This window comes from Stylophora pistillata, chromosome 2 (genome assembly GCF_964205215.1).
Source record: "Stylophora pistillata chromosome 2, jaStyPist1.2, whole genome shotgun sequence".
NCBI lineage: Eukaryota > Metazoa > Cnidaria > Anthozoa > Scleractinia > Pocilloporidae > Stylophora > Stylophora pistillata.
Window position 1 is genome coordinate 35,187,237 of NC_142520.1, and position 17,641 is coordinate 35,204,877.

Below are 17,641 nucleotides of genomic sequence, written 5' to 3' on the forward strand. Positions count from 1 at the left end.
TGTAGCTGCTTTTTCTCTTTCATTGCCAGCCTCGGACACTTAAGAATTGTTCAACGTGCAATTTCTCCTCACAGTATCAATATATTCTTCAACCAACAGTTTGGGAGAATAAAGAAACTTATCAGTTAGACAGTTTCCAGCTGACGCAACAATTCATTCTCTAAGAATATTTACAGAGACATTTGTAACATTTAGAAAGGAGACTTAGTAATTAGATCATGGGAATTAAATTAAGGCCTAGAGTTGAGTTAATCATTTTATTTCGAAGACAATAAGTTTAAGGTTAGTTTTTAAGTAACAGATCTTTGCCAAAAGTCTAAGACTATATCGAGTTTTTTAATCTTCTGCCACTGAATGTTCAGTCCAAAATATTTTACTTTTATAAAGCAGGAAAAATGTTATTTCTAAATTTATATTTTTGCAACTAACCTTTTAAAAAAGAACCCTGTCTTGTTTGATATTCTTGTCGTATGACTAATGAAACCAAAAGTGAGAAACTGATCATGAAATGGAACTTTCTCTGCAGAAAAAAGATAAATGCAAATAGCTATGGTAAGAGAAAGACGTTAAAGCTTGATAGGTTAAAAAAAAAGAAAAAAGAAAAAAAGAAACGAATAACCAAAGGGGTAACAACGACAGCGTATGTAAAGATTAAGCTCGATTTGTAAAGAGCAAAACAAAGCTGATCAGGAACCTGTAAGTCGAGCGCTCTTCTTCTTCCCAATAAATTAAACGCACAAAATAAACTCATCAACTAAAAACAAATTTTCCCGCCTTGAAATCATTTGAAATGAAGCAATACTGTGCGATTTGTATGTACTCTTTGTTACCACTGACACTGAAACACCTTAAGCTACGTAGGATGGCCAACACAGTAACATTAGACGTGACCAAACGGAGATTTTATGGGAAGAACATTCTCTGCACATATGATGATCACTTTCATCCAAAAAAATCTCAATTTCGAATGACCTTATCTTACTCAACAAACCAAGAATGGTTTCCTTCTTTCTCAATTTGAACATTTCTTTTGCCGAAAACAATGGGCCCTGCGCGTGACACGATGTGTTCATTTTTTAGACCGCAGTTGATAGTATCTTGGTCTGAGATGTATATCAAAACGACTTTCTGTTTCGCTCACAACGCTCATTGAAAAACATTGTGCCAAACTCCATTTTGCATCAGAATTTGCTCTTCTCGAATTTTATTTCTGTTGCGTCTGATCTGAGGTGGCAACTACAGTGTTTTTAAAAGGTGAAAGGTATGTATATTTTTGTTGCTTACCTTGAACAGTGAAGTGTGTCTTATTTAGTATTCTGATCGTATGGCAGAAGCCAAGAGTAAGAAACTGAAGTAACGCTTTCCCTACAAAACAGAGATGAATAACAATAACTTTTTGTAAAAGAAAAAAGTAAAAGCCTAATCGGTAAAACAAAAACTCGTTTAGAAAACCTAAAACACAACTACTTCTATTTCTCAATTTCCCCGTAATTGCATTAAAAACATTGCATCTTTGTTATTTTTGCGTAAGTATTTCCGATTCACACATCGTGTGGCTGCTTTCACACTTTCACTTCCAGACTCGCACACTGGAGAATTGTTTAACGTGCAATTTCTCCCTATAGGACCAAGATATTTTTTAAACAACTGTTTAGGAGAATAACGAAACTTATCAGCTTGACGGTGTGAAATTGACGCAACACTTCATTCTCTAAAAATATTTACAGTGACGTTTGTGACATTTAGAAAAGAGACTAGTAATTAGGTCATGAAAATTAAAGCTGAATTAATCATAAGTTTAAGCAAATTTTTGGTAAAATCTAAGATTATGCCGAGTTTTTCTTTTAATCTTCTGCCACTGAACGTTCAGTCCAAAATATTGTACATTTCTAACGCGGAAAATGTTATTTCTAAACTCGTTTTTTGTACTAATCTTTTAAAAAAGAAGCCTGTCTTGTTTGATATTATTGTTGTATGATTGATGAAACCAAAAGTAAGAAACTGAAATAGAACTTTCTCTGCAAAACAAAGATGAATGGAAATAGTCCTTGTGAGAAAGACGCGAAAACCTGATAGTAGAAAGAAAAATTGGTAAACCAAAGAGAAAAGAACGGATAGCAAGTGTAAAGATTAAGTTCAATTTGTAAAAAGCAAAAGAAGGTGTTTAGGAACCTGAAAATGGAACGCAAGTTCTGCTTTTCCCCATAAATTAAGCGCGCAAAATGAACTTATCAAATAAAAATAGATTTGCCCGCCTTGAATTCATGTGAAATTTAGCAATACTGTGCGATTTGTATGTACTCTTCGTTACCACCGACATTGAAAACTTTTCACCAAATGCCTATGATTAAGGCTGGATCGCAGGCTAGCGAAATCTATTTCGCAGCTGTTGTTTGCTCTCGTCACGGAATGGGGGAGGAAGTGCGTTGCGTGACGAGACCAATCAACAGCTACAAAAGAGATTGTATTCTTCCTTACGCATGGTACCAAATGAATGCAGTTTAGTTTTGCTTACATTAATCAGAAACCAGTGACAATAGACTAAAAAACACTGAGTTTATTTCATATGAATTGGAGGGGTTTTTTTTTAATTGTGCTCTCCATTTAACAGTATTTTCGATGGAACATTAGCTTTCGAAAGTTAAAGCTCTTTTTCTTGTGTAAGTAAACACCCGTTAGTTATATCTTCGTAACTCACCCATCCAAAATAAAACTCTTGCATGCTTGGCAGGTCTATATTTTTATCAAGCTAAAAGCGCCCTTTTTCTCGCAAAATTTAGTAAGAATACTAAATTTTTGTCACAAAAATTTTGTATTCTTACGTGGGAAAGCTTATTTTTTTTTTACTGTCAATAATTTTCAAAGTTCCATTCTGCGAAAAAAAGGGCGCTTTTAGCTTTGATAGGCTTTGAATATCATTGCAAATGCTGTCTATCTATATATATATTCTGTTACACTTTGTTAAATCTCTTGGAGGTGGTCATAAGATTTAGAATTTCCAGAGTATGGCATCTCTGTGTTGTTATTTTGTATGGATTTCCTTCTAACACTTGTGAAGCTTAGCGGATGAGAAAAATTGAACTTTTGCAGCTCGGCTGTCCATTAAAGAAATATGTTAAGTTGACTATTTGAAGCTCGCCATAGGATACCGTGTATCAAAGAAATTAATATCGCAGCGCGAAATCCGGATTCGCAAGGGCATCCACGTGTAAAAGGGAATGTCAGCGAATTCCTGCCGGACATGCAGCGCAAGACTTGGCAAGGATTTCATGTACGCTAACAGGGAACCTGTAAATCGCACGACATTGTTGAGTAACTCAGCTCGTAAGAGTAGGCTAAATTCTCCTTTATGTTTTTCAGTTTAACCAAGCTGATATATTGCATACCCTTTCAATTTAAGAAAAAAAAAAAAAAGGTACCCTTGAACAGTCTTTAGTGTAGGCCTGGTTTGTTTTTTTTTCTTGAACATATTTTGCGTTCAGGGCAATTTATATTATCATTGACTGAGAAGGGCACAATGAAAAATGGGTTTGCCCGGTTTTAGAGTGAATCGTTCACTTCTAAAACAACAACGAAAAGGAAAAAAGAAAACGAACAGACAAGCAAACACACATGAAAAATAAAAAAAAATAAAAAAAAAAAGAAGTAAATGCCCAATGTCTTTGTGTTGTCATACTTGCAGCTATGAGTTTCATGGTGGCATCACGTGTTTATCCGAAAATATCAGAATCACTGTTCGTGGAGAGATGCATACACTTCAACCATTGCTAAGTCTTCTACCTCGTAAGTTCTAATACTTCATTTTTTCCAAACAAGCTGCAAATAAATGTCCTCCAAAACTATTCTGGGTAGGTTAATGTCATATGAGAAGTACCCGCTCTGCCTCTTATGGCTGTTGGTCCACATCACCTTTTTGCTGGAGAAAGGATGGAGATCAGGAAAAGAGGTTTCAAATTTGGCTCGACTCGTGTATAATTTGATTGTTTGTTATAAAGCAAGACGCTGCAGAATAGCAAAGTTAACTGAAGTTTTCTCAGGCAAAGTTCGAATCACCGTTGGCGTTTTAATTGCACTGCTTGGTGTGGTGGGTGACTAAGAAATTTTCCAACAATGCTTTTTTTTGGGGCTACGAGCATGAAGCTCTTCAATGCAAACCTGATTGATACAAATTATAACATTTTGAAATCGGCTTTTTGCGAAACTCCACAACCTTTTGAATGCTTCGTGACCTGAAATAAGGATTTCTTTGAAATTCATTGAACTCAACTGGATAATTTGCATTTCGAAGTGTCGCTCGGCAAACTGGGTCTTTCGAGCAGTCACCCAATCAAGAAATATTAAGCAGAAGAACCAGTATAAGTAGAGAAACCGATTAATCTTGAAATCAAGGTTGCCTTCATGAGTTGCCTTGAAAATCAAGGTTGTCTCCAAAACTCAGCCAGTTGAGTTGCCTTTAAAAACCAAGTTGTCTCATAACTGAGCCAGAATCCCCATTCTACAACTACTTGGGACCAAATTGAAAAATTCATATATCGTAGCTGATAGCTAGTTTAGAATAATATAAATGCTCAGTATGTGGCCTAATTCCTTCCCAGATGTGATCTCCGCATCTTATAAAATGTAGGGGCATTGTTTGAGACGGTTAGCCACACCTTTGTTTGATAGGGCTTCAGCTGGTAGAAAACACTTTTTTTTTTAAGAATTCCCATAAACGCTGTCTTTTGAAGAACTATTCCTACACTACGTCCATCCCGAAAAATATATTTTTGAAAATCCGTAAATCAAAACCTTTCCGATTGATCCTTCTTTTTTTCGAACAAGCTGTTCACTAATCTTGATCATTCACATGCAATTTTTGAAATATGAACGCAATCGATTGTTTGCGCCATTGTATTTTTAATCCAGGAACTGTTTTTTTTTAATAAAGTGTTTGACTTTGTGGAAATCTTTCCTTTCTAATAAGGTGACTCACTACTGCCTATTGCCGGTTTGACCTTTCCACCATAACTATGCAAAGAACTGAGATTTGAAGCTGAGAGTAACGTTCAATATGATGCAAATGTAGTAGTCTTCACAGCCAAAGTACTGAAGAAAAGGAAAGGCTTAATAATGGAAATGCACCATACTCTGTCACAGCGAAACTCTTTTTTTGAGTACATTTCCTTTGTTTATCTGCCATCCCGCTCACAAAGTGGAATGCACTTTGAATGAATAAAAAGAAAGGCTTACGAATGGAAATACACCATACTCTGTCTCAGCGAAACTCTGTTTTGAGTAGGTTTCCTTTGTTTATCTGCCATCTCGCTCACAAAGTGGAATGCACTTTGAATGAGTTATAAAAAAAGGCTTAAGAATGGAAATGCACCATACTCTGTCTCAGCGAAACTCTTTTTTTGAGTAGGTTTCCTTTGTTTATCTGCCATCCCGCTCACACAGTGGAATGTCGGTGATCTTGGCCTAATAATTCAATGCCGTTCAGTCTGTAGAAAAATGTACTCAAATCCTTCACTCATTGTTGTAAAGAGGGCATTCTTCTTCAGTAATCTGCTATTTAATTCGTTACTCTGCCCTAATGATTGATCCTTTGTTAATTTTGAAGTTTTAGCAAGGATTCTATTTTTTAGCGACTTTGAAAAAATTCTTGAAGAATGCTGAGTCGGTGACGTCATTATCCTCTAGCATGAAATGGCTTTAACTATGCATTTAGACTGAACTGTACTAAGTATTAACTGACAAGGGCACAAAAAAATGGGTTTTACTTGGTTTTAAAGTGAATCTTCCACCACTATAAAAAAAATTTAGTTTCCAATGTAATCGCTTAACTTTAAATTGCTTGCTTTGGTTAGAGGCTAGGAGATTTATTCGAAAATAAAAACGGGTTCAATAAATATATCATTACAACTGAATGGTATACACAAAGTAGAAATCGCATTTTGCTCGTGTTACGACAAAATGCCTCTAAAAAATTACAAAGAGAATCCTGATCCCCCAAATGAGTCAATTTCTGATATCTGCCCTGAATGGTTTCGTAATGAAAATTATTTTTGCTTTCTTGTAACCCAAGACAAAGCCCTAGTACCAAACTCAATCAATTGTTTTCGCTATTGTATTCTTAATCTAAGGACTATTTGTATTTAACAAATGGTAAACACCACAGCGTACACTATTGAGTTATGGATGCACGCGGGAGGTTGCTAAGCACGAAAGAAGCGTAAGAGTCGCGCGAGGCTATAGCCGAGAGCGACTCTAGCTTCTTGAGTGCTTAGCAAACCTCCCAAGTGCATCCATAACTGAATAGTGTACGCTGTGGTGTTTACCATTTGTTTTATAACATAACATTAATACATTGTAGCTAAAGAGTTCCCTTTCATTTAACAAATCTTACGTGACCAGGAAAAAACAAGCGCGCGCGGAAAAATAGTCTTTGCCTTTGCTCACGTCAGCAGCGTACACCCATGGGAAAATGGGGCACGCTAAATTGACCAATTAGAGCGCGCGCTTTGCTTTGGTTATGTTGTAAAATGAGATATGTGACTGTGCGGAACTCCTTCCCACAGCAAATTTTGACAAAAATTAATGCCGCAATTTTAGTAATAACTTTCCGTTGCTGTAACCGTTCTCAGATGACGGGGTTCTAAAACGCATGCGCTGAGCTATTGTTCTGGCCCCGGTTGTTCAAAGAGCGGATAACGTTATCCGAACGGATAAATCGCTATCCAGCGAATAAGTGTTACCAAAACGTACTGCGTTATCCACCGGATAGAGATTTATCTAGTGTATAGCACTCTCCGCCCTTCGAACAACCGGGGCCTCCTCTTCAGATCTTTTGTTTTGCCCAGCACTCGTTGCTGTTGCCGCTTGAGTAAGGTCACTGTTGTAAGCAGAAAACATTTCAATATTTTTCCAGGGTGACGCTGGACTCAGGTATATCCACATGTACACACGCTGGCTGATCCACTTCTCAAGGCTTAAGAGTGATAGACATCATTCTTTCCCAACAGTACCACCCCTAAATCAAACATTGTGATCATAAGAATAAAGCAAACGACGATCGCGAACTTATGAAGCTCTTGATTGTTAGACAATTTCTTGGGAAATCGGTATAGAGAATAGCATGAAAAATATGTATTTCGATGTTAGGGTTAAAACTTAATATATTTGAACATAAAGGTTTGGAATCTGGCAACGAAAATATTGCCAATGTACCAACCCCTAAGAGATCATTAAAACAAACTGAATGAACCTAATGTTTTACCCGAATTTATCCAATTGTGAACCTTCGATGGACATTTAAAAGTTCCGAAGAGTTTTCTTATATTTTCCCTTCCTCGCAAAGCATTTTAATTCTTTAAATCTTGACATCAGTATGCAAATTCTCCATACTGTTTTCAGTACTTTTCCTATGGTTATGACATGGAGATTTTATGCAACAATCAAGAACATCTCTGGGAGGTGATCATTTCTCTTATTCTCATGCGCACAATTTTTTATTCAACGGTGATACTGCAAGAAGAAATAATATTCCGTTCATTCCTAGTGGCTGGCTAAAGGGTTACGAAAAAAAGGTTAAACAGCTTTGAACGAACGAATTTTCAACTTTATTTGTTTGCGGCTTAAGAGAATACAAGATACATATCTGCTAAATAAAATCTAAACATAAAAAAGGCTATAAATTGTCCATAGAAAACAAAGCTGACTATGGCCGGAGCGGATTAATAAGATAAATTGTATACGACGAACCCAGAATTACTCTGACAAGATACACAGCATTGTCGTAAACTCGTAGAACAGGAATGATGTTCACTCGAGTCGAAGTTCCCTCAAAACGTACATCATAAATCCTAACCAAGTGTGGATTTGAGACATCAAGCGTTATAGACCGCACTCGTTTCGACACACGTAGTCCGATTTTATTCCGCTACGCATGCATTCATCATAACAGTCATCTAGAAAAGTGAGAAATCACACCTTTGGTGAGAATCAAAACATTGTCTTTTTTTTTTTTTGAGAAGTAAACTTCTCAGCTCGGTTCAAAGGGCAGGTAATGCTATCTAGAGAATAAATGGCGACAAAACATACTGCATTATCCACCGGGTAGCCGATATTTATCCAGTGGATAAAGTTTTTCACCCTTCGAACCACCGGGGTATTAGTATCGTAGGCGGAAAAGATGCGCTAGAATCTTGAATAGCCTGAAAGTGTTCTTTGTAAGATTTTGGCAATGTCACTTGTGAAGAAAAGTGATGGTTGAAATGGTTGAAACGAAAACTTGGTGGCAATTAATAAAGAAATTTTTAGATTCGACCAGAGTGAAACATGTATGGTGGCCTTTAATAAGTAAGCAACCTGAAGTTGTGATCTTAAGATCTGGATTCTAGAAATGGACGGGTCATTGTGTTTTGCTGTTAAGCGAGTACGGCAGAGGGCATTCGCACTGTCGCAGTGTCTCTCTTTACCCAAGGATAAAAAAGTACAAAACCTTTTTAGAGAAAATTACAGAAAACTGACGAAAGGGTGAATATAGAAGACAACTTGGGATAGAATGGTATCCAAATGAAGGAAATAGCATTGCTCCTAGTCAATCTAAGCAACTGAGACCTCCGGGAGCTGTTCCTGCTACATTTTTTTCTCTTCAAAATCGAAGCGGGTTTTCTCCTATGTTTTTCTTGCTGGTCTCCTCTCTTTAGAAACCAGTCACTATTTATCGCGTAAGGGGTGGGGGTGGAGGTGGGGGAAGGATTTAGAGAGGACCACGCGGTTTTCAGGGGGAACTCAGTCGACGTTAACAGTATATAAAAGGAGACTATAGAACATTGACTGCAAATGAAGGGGATCATTTGAACAAAACAGCGCCTTTGAGGGGTGGTGAAGAAAAGATTTTGCATGCAATTGCTAGTTTTCTTTCATTTGATCATGATGTCGAATCGAGGAACTTGTGAGATCAAGATCTCGCTCTTTCTTTGCGCACTCCTCTTGTATAAGTTGTCTGGAATAGAATCTTCAAAATATTTGAAAGTGTTGAACGCTCTATCTCACTCACAGAGGAATCAAGTAACTTTCATTGTGACACGACAAAAGTCTTTCGAATTACCCTCCCCTCCCCTCCCCTTCCCCACTATAAATAATGACCGTTCCCTTTCTTTATTATTTTTAAATTACATACCGCAACATTTCTTCGTGCAGCTAGATTCTGTAGATCTGAACATGCAATCCCTGAAGCACTTTCCCTTATCACAGATTCTTCGTTTTTCCAAGTCGTTCAGGTATTTTCTGATGAGGCGTTCTGAAATATACCAAAAAAAGAAAAAGCATTCCTTAAATGGGCTTGAAAACACCTCCTTCGTTTTTGTAATCCAGGAAAAACTGGTAATTATAATTATCAGTAAGGATATGGAAGTTTTTTTTTCCGAATCGCTCATGATCAAAGAAAGCAACAATGACGAGGGAGGGGAGGAATTGTTTTTGTTGAGCATTTTCCTAATTCATTGTTCATTGTTTGTTGAACAAGTTTATAGATATCTTTTTTTAACTTTGCGGAACTATCTATATTTTGCATATCGTTCTCACTTTCCTCTCCTCACTAACATACGAGAAGCCTTAATGTGTGCAGAAAAGGATGCAGTGACGAAAATGGCAAATTTAACGATGTAATCTTCATTCCTTAATCCACCGTTACTTTATTTTAAAAGCGGAGGTTTATAGTAAGAATATAAAGATTGAACGTTAGCAAATACAAGTCTATCATTAATTTACTGACCTTTAAAAGGCGAACGTGACGTCACTGAAATGATCAAAAGGGCTAAGGCCAAGGCTAGGAATGCAGTCTTCATTGGTAAGGTGTCAGCGGTGTTCCCTTCGAGAAGGTTAAAAGCACAGTTATTGGGATTGCCTCTAGACATTGCCTGGATAAGTGAGTGGTTAAGAGGCGCTGTAGATTTCTTTTTTTCATCTCTTTCTAGAGTTTTATTGGATCTGATTATGCTTAATAATCAAAAGGAGTTTTAAAAAAACCAAGACTGCTACGGCAACGAGAACACAACAAAACAAAAGGTTTAATCGTGATGAGCGGTCCAAAAGTTCAGCTCATATGTTTCAAAACTATTTACACTTCATAGCTTTCTTGTACAAAACAGCGACTTGAACCCACCAAATTGCGCAGTCTGAGAACGATACCTCGACTGACGGTGAATTTTCCACTCTTCGGCCTCACAGCTCAACACGGCATTTATATGTTATGTTGAAAGAAATACTTTGCGCAGGCAAAGACGTTAAACGGATCGCGCTAAACGCAAAATTCTTACCAGTAGAAATGAAAGTTTACTTATTGTACGGCGTTTTCAGCGCCCTTGGGCGTCACCACTGTAAATGCTCATGAATGCTCTAGGCCACTTTATAATTCCAGTCATTTTGATCCGACTGACAAATGCAAACTTACCAATTATTTGTTTTTCAGTCACCGCGAGTGAACAAAATCCATGGTCAGTTTCTAATAGAAGCTGCAGCATCTTTGCTTTCATACTTAATTTTTGCCGCCCTTCCTTTGACCGTTGATCTCTTTGAAGTAGGAATAAGATTATCTCGCATCCGAAAAACATTTCCTTGCAAAGAAAGTCTAGGAACTGACAGCTTTATGCTCATGTTATAGAACTCCCAAGGAATTGGGGATGATCGAAAGTTTTGTTTGGTTGGTGCTTAACCAATAAAGATAATTTAAGTTCATTTAGGCTTAATTCTACCCCTGTTGAAGTTGTGAAGAGTAAATCGGTTCCATCATTCTATTTCTCAACCAGACAAAACCAAAGGACTTCTAACATGACAGGACGGAGAACGTGCACTGTAAGTACCTCCCATTGTCTCATGTAAAGCCTTAGTAAAACTTTTCTAAGGCTTTGTATGGGACAACGAGAGGTACTTACAGTGCACACATTTTCCGTCCTGTCATGAAACCCCTAAAACAAGGACTACTACAAATGTTTACCGGCTCAAAATCTCTGTTTGGTGCCTAATAAAATCATCATGAAAGAATCTAGAAGTTCCCATGCAACATCAAAACAAAGCAATTAATTCTGATGATTGGACTTGATCTATCGAAGCAAGCACAACATATGTTTTTTTTTCCTTTTCTTTGTTCCACGCTCGTGAGAAGACAAAAAATATCTTTCTCTATTTCTAACCGAGTTTAAAACTCACCATCTTTCTTATTCCATTTACAAATTAAAATATGGCATTGCTGATCGTTGCAATGTGCAGAAGGCGTGTAAAATATGAACTTCGTAGTGGACTTTGCTCTCCAAAGAGTCTCTGTAGCTCAATGGTAGAGCTCCGGAGCACGGATTGTGAAGGTTTGAGGTTCGATTCCTCATCGGAAAGCAAAATTTTCTCTTCGTCCCACGCTCGTGACAAAACGAAAAACATCTTTCTCTAAAATTTCAATTAATTTGATTCTCCCAACATGTTTGCACTCGGGAAAATGTTTCTTACCTGTTTGTTAGCCACTGAGCAGACGGCGAACTGCTTGGGTGAAGATCAAATGAAGATCACTTACAGATTGTTGCATCAACAATATTTCAATGATATCATTGTTAAAATGTGGTTCATACAAGTGTTCCTATTGGCTTGTTTTCGGGCTGTTTCGTGACTCATAGCGCCCTTAATGTGGTTTAATTGCGATCAAAAAAGTTATCATGGCAACTAATTGATCAATTAGGGTCGGTTTACGAGGGATTGCCTTCATTTTTATTCACGTCATTAATATCGCGACTTGCATTGTTGGAGAAGAAAGTCTTTGATCCCTAGCTCCGGCCGTTTTGCGTACATTATCTCATGTGGAGAAATGACACGAAATTAAACTACACTGAAACTTTGTAGTTTTTCCACCACATTTTACCTTTTGTGATATGAAAAGTTACCCAAGGTCGCTTCTACTATTGGAATGGAGAGTAGCTTAAAAAAGGGCTTTGCAAGGAGTGAACATCATGTGATACTATTTCAGTCTGTAGCTATTTTTATTATACGTGCGCTTAACACGCTCTACTTGATGAGACTTGTACGATGAAACTTAGAACTGCAATGAAAACAATTCACAGACCTGTCTGTTCTGCATCACAACTTGGTATAATTGATTTGAAGAGTCAGGGTTGCGACAGAGAGTCTATTGAAAATTCTATTTAAAGTGTGATTGCGTGGGAATAATATGGCAGAATTCCCCGAGGGGAGGATCATGAGATCATACAAGACACAGCGTTCTACTTAGACTTGCCCAAACACAGTAAAACAAAATTTCTAACCCTCGATACTGATGAAACATGCACTTGATGAAAGGCGAAAGACCATATTAGCTTAAAATCAATGGTCTTTCAAAATTTACCAGTCTTTTTTCGCGAATAGTTCATAACAATATTTTTCAATTACACAAAGTCATTTTTCCTGTCTCGTGCTGACTCTTCGATGCAGTTTTTGCAGTTTCATAATCAAAATCTATTTTCACAAAGTCGTTTGCCTGTCTCGTGTTGACTCTTCGATGCAGTTTTTGCAATTTTATAATCAAAAGCCATGTCAGAAATAACTATGGAATGCAGACTTGGGGTGGAAAATGGACGCTTAAGTTTACCACGATTAATTACAAAACATTCCAGTGCTTAAGCATTTTACCAGGCTAGCTAATTAGTTTCGTAAGTTTTGTGACATAAGTTTATATTTTTCTTCCCTTCAACGTGAGCACACCTGATGGAGCTTACAGCTTTGCACAGATGATCTTCAAAAGAAGAATAGAAGGACACACTTTCTCGTCACGCTCATCTATACGAGCAATATCGGTGTTTAAAGGGATTTAAGTTCCTTTTGGAGGCACTTATAATATAAACAGGTCGGCTTCACATTTAAATAATTGGAAAGTCTCTAAACTTTTACTTTCGCAGTGCTCTGTGGAGCGGATCATAAATAATTCCTGTTGATTTTTTGTTTTGTTCGGTTTGTCGAGGATGGCATGAAGATATCATCTATTGATGAGAATAGTGAATTGTTTCGAGAATTTTACTTCTTAGACTTAAATTTATAACACGAAAGTAACGCCATACCACGAAAATAATCATACAAAAAGACAATATTGGTGTTGCAGTTTTAAAAAGCTTTTGCCCTAGGGCTTAAAAGTCTGGAAGCATGATATGACCAATTCAAACAAGATTAAAAATAAAATCACGCGCAACACTCGATTTCTCTACATGCTCAGGCTGAAGATGGACTTGAAACGCCAGCTGCAAAACTATTTGCGGTAGTAGAAAAGTTTACAACTTAGCTGATAAAACCACCGACGCAGCACAACAGTATCATTAGAAACTTACCCACTTTACCCAAATCATGGGCTTGTTATTCAAGTATGTTTCAGGGTAATAGTTCTACCAGCAAACAAAGATATTTAAAACCTTTCTGAGGGGGGTGTAAAAACGAATTGCTTGGATCCGAACCTTCCACTACAAGCTGTTGCCGAATACGCTTGTTCAGTGGTTTCAAGATAAATATTAATTTTCTGTTAAGTATTGGACTGCAGACAGATCTACGCTAAATGCAAAACAGAGGGAGACAAGGTTTTATTGCTTATGGGTATGATGATGTGCACTCAAGGGTTTTCTGAGAAAATCTTCGGCACCATTTGTTGATGCGATTTGAATAACATTCAATCGAAATGTCGAACAGGTATTAAGCGGTGTTGTAATTAGCGGCCACCGTGTATTATTAAAAAGCATTCGGTCCCAAATTTTTTTCCATCAGCTACTCTAATTTCCACCTCTATTGGGCGGTCACCATATATATATATATATATATATATATATATATTTAACAATTATTCCACGAGCGCGCGTTGGATATGAGATGATAGATAGCCAACGAGGCGCGTAGCGCCGAGTTGGCTATAATCATCTCATATCCAACAAGCGCGAGTGGAATAATTGTTTTATTAAAAACGCCCCCAAGAAATTATTATTTTGTAAGAAGAAACTGGATTTTTTAGTTCCCTTTTGATTTTAAGCTGATGCGTATGCTTACCATATTTGTAGATTATGGTATACTGGCTGATATACCATAATGGCTGAGCCAATAAAAAGTCTTGAATTGCATTATCCAATGATCCAGTTTTTAATAAATATATATATATATATATATATATATATAACTAACTGCATATATATATATATATATATATATATATATATATTTATTTATTTAGGGTGACTACAAACGCATGATATATATATATATATATATATATATATATATCATGCGTTTGTAGTCACCCTTGACTGAGTACTTACAGCCTGTTTGTATTGTCCTTCACATGCATTCAACGGTCACTTAAAGCAGATCAACTTAAATAAGACAAAGAATAATCTGTCAAGTAAACTTTAATTCTTGATCATTTCTTGAAATCAAAGTTTTGAGAATGTAAAAATAAAATATATATATAAAATAGAATAAATCTTTGAAAAGAAAATTTGCCCTGAGCGGGATTTGAACCCACGTCCCTCCTGTTACTAGTCAGGTGTGATGACCACTACACTATCAGGCAATCAAAGAAGTGATTTACGTGATCGGAGACGTGGTCTCCCGGGAAATTTAAGTTTACAAGGTGACCGAAATAAGATTATTACTTACGAGAGAGGCCTACTGGATCGAACAACTTTGTACACTTAGTCCCCACGGACTTAACAAAAGACACAAATTCAGATCCAAAAATCGCGTCCACTATAATACGTAGTTATGGCATCATTTACACAATGTAATTGAGTTCTTCGCAACCAATCGTGGTTATTAATATTTCGCCCTTGCACATTCTTGCCTTTTACTCATTGTCATATCCTATTATTTAGGTCTGTAGTGCATTACGCAATACTATTTATATTTCTTACGTTTAGTATAACTTCAGGTCATTCTGTAAACCTACTAGGACTTTTAGTTTTTAGTTTTTATGTAAATACGTTCCACCTGAAGAAGGCCGAAAGCCGAAACGTCGCCACATTAAAGCTGGAACAGTTAGAAGTTTGCTTCACGTTTCATCGTTTCACACTTACTATATATATATTAAAGATACACGACCGAAGTTGACTTCGGTCGTGTATCTTTAATAGATCCTTAGTTGGGTTTCATATGGAGTTATAGGCTTCCCCTACCCGGTCACCTTGAAAAGTTAAATTTCCCGGGAGACCACGTCTCCGATCACGTAAATCACATCTTTGATTGTCCTCATGGTTGTCCTGATAGTGTAGTGGTCATCACACCTGACTAGTAACAGGAGGGACGTGGGTTCAAATCCCGCTCAGGGCAAATTTTCTTTTCAATCATTTATTCTATTTATATATATATATATATTTCAACCTTTGGTTATAAGTGCATAAACTATACCAATTCCTTAACATAATTAAGACGGTTTGAAAGCATTTTCGCCCTTTGAGTCGGCTAATCGCAGTTAATAATTTTCCTGTAATGTTCCAACCGACCCTTGACTGCGTGTTCAGTGTCGAAGTGGTACTTAAGAGACAAATCTAGGGCCTTTCGTGCATGCGCATCAGAGTCAACAAAGCGCCCTTCCCGGAAGAACTGATCAGATCTTACCATGTGATACTGGGTCTGCGAAAATCTTGACATTTCCTCGACAATGGTTATTTTGAGTTTGTCGAGGCACAACCTTGCTTCCATGAGACTTTCTTCGTCAATCGAGCGATCCTTTCGTCCAGATGTTGTATGGCAATCTAACAGCAGCATTGCTTTCTTCATACACGCTAAGTCGTGTTGTTTCAACAAGAAATTGCTTGCGTCCCTCTTTGAGTCACACGAACAAAGTTCTATGCAGCGATCAAATGTCTGTTTAGCTTCCTCAACGACGTATGCGTGAGGGTGCAGCACGTGTTCAAGAAGCACGCAGCCTTCCTCGTAAGCAATGCGTGCTTCTTCGAGAGGGAACTTTAACTTTGAGGATGACATGTGTTTCTTGGCAGAATTAATACATCTCTGAGCCTCCCCTATCTTTTTGTCTCTTCGATAAATCCCTGCTAAGTAACAGCTCGCACGCGCTTTCAACAGAGGTGTCAGAGCGGACGAAGCCTTTGGAAGAATTCCTATGGCTTTCTTGATAATTTTCTCAGCCGTACCCAGTTCACCCCGGTAACTGGACGCCACACCTTGATCTAGAGTAACAATGATCTGGAGATCTACATCGTCTGCGAATTCTTCCAGAAAATTTGCTACCTGTGGATTAAATTCATCCCAGTTTCCATCATCGAGCAGCGAAAGCAAAATATTGCTGATATGGAAACATCTCTGAGCGATACAATCCAAGGAAGTCTTTTCCGCCGGAAGTGACGTCTCCTCAATTGCCTGACATTCCTCCGAAATGGGCTTCTCTATCGGTGAGGTACCACTTCCTTCCGAAAATGATGTTACCTTTCGACTTCGAGCCGGATGTGATGCAACTTCACCAGCATTTTGTTTATGGACGAGGCTACGTTTTCTGGCCGCTAATCTTCTGGGCGGAATCTTTCGTTCGCTTGTCTCAACAGCAATTCTTGCTTCATCCAACAGTTCGCTGGTCAGTGTGTCGGTCACTGTTTTCCATAAGGAGAATGTCACAATGTAGCGCGTCTTGTCTGTATGGAAACGAAACCAGTAGCCAACAATACCTTGAAGGCAATCTAACCCTGATTCTCGTTGGAACAATACTTCGTCTCTAACCTCTGTTTTTCCATGTTTTCTCGACTGACTTACGCTTATTTTCACTTCGTAAAAGTCTTTCATTTTCTTTGATCTTGCCAACGAGGAACTCTGGGGAAAGCTACATCCAATCGCTCTTGTTGTAAAACGGTTCTCACAAATTGTAAGCACCATGAGATGATCTTTCTCGATATTTGGGAAGTCCTTCGCATTCTTCACAATTGATACGGGCTTCGTGGGTAATCGTATAACACGAAGGACTGGCCGAGTATTTCCAAAAGCATTTGGCACGTCTTCGGGTTGGACTACAAACTTGTTTTTGTTTCCAATCATAAGAGTGTGGCAGCTTTTGACTTCCGCTGCCAAAGTGTATTCTTCGACTGTTGATTTCTCATCGGCCGGAGTGATTATCCTTACAAAATCAGCGTGAATATCAATTGCCTGACATGATTTTTGCGAATCGTCTTTAAGTACAAGCTCTTCGGATGATCCATATCTCCGTAACACACGCAAAACCAGCTCTTCGTCATCGGAAACTTTCGTGAGCCCATCGGAGACATCGGTAGGCGTCGTGAGGTCAACGAAGGCGACGGTATTGTTATCGCCAATTTGTAAACAAACAGGCTGAGTTTTAAGCTTGATTTGTTTTGGTAACGACTTTACACATGAGCTGTCACAGTCTCTTCTTCCTCTCCCTTTTGGCAAAACTACTTCAACGATCTCACCTCTAATTTCATTTCCGTCTGACAAAGTTCGCCGCATTTTTCTTTCCTTGCCTTCTTCGCAAACGGCTAACTCCATTTGCGACTACGCAATACGTTTCGACGCCTTTTAAATCCAAGAATGCTATTTATATTTTACACGTTTTCGTTTTTCCCTTTCAGGCGTGAGACATTTCGTCTGAGAGATTTCGAAAGTCCTCTGAAATTTCATGCGACCG

The 17,641-nt window shown here is 37.9% G+C and overlaps 1 protein-coding gene and 2 long non-coding RNA genes across 3 annotated transcripts; 1 reads left to right on the top strand and 2 right to left on the bottom strand.

Moving 5' to 3' along the window:
* The first annotated feature begins 14 nt into the window (after positions 1 to 14).
* On the top strand, positions 15 to 7,247 carry LOC148739246 (uncharacterized). Its single transcript, XR_015997343.1, has 2 exons — positions 15 to 1,261; positions 6,908 to 7,247. It is a non-coding gene; the product is annotated as an uncharacterized LOC148739246 (long non-coding RNA).
* A 328-nt stretch (positions 7,248 to 7,575) lies between these two features.
* On the bottom strand, positions 7,576 to 11,634 carry LOC111334587 (uncharacterized). Its single transcript, XR_015997341.1, has 4 exons — positions 11,482 to 11,634; positions 9,758 to 9,853; positions 9,164 to 9,283; positions 7,576 to 7,946 (listed from the first exon to the last, which is right to left on the bottom strand). It is a non-coding gene; the product is annotated as an uncharacterized LOC111334587 (long non-coding RNA).
* Positions 11,635 to 14,381: 2,747 nt separating this feature from the next.
* LOC148739247 (uncharacterized) lies at positions 14,382 to 17,502 on the bottom strand. Its single transcript, XM_088751087.1, has one exon. It carries the CDS (start codon positions 17,500 to 17,502, stop codon positions 15,451 to 15,453), a length of 2,052 nt encoding a protein of 683 aa, XP_088607213.1. The 3' UTR covers positions 14,382 to 15,450.
* Positions 17,503 to 17,641: the final 139 nt, after the last annotated feature.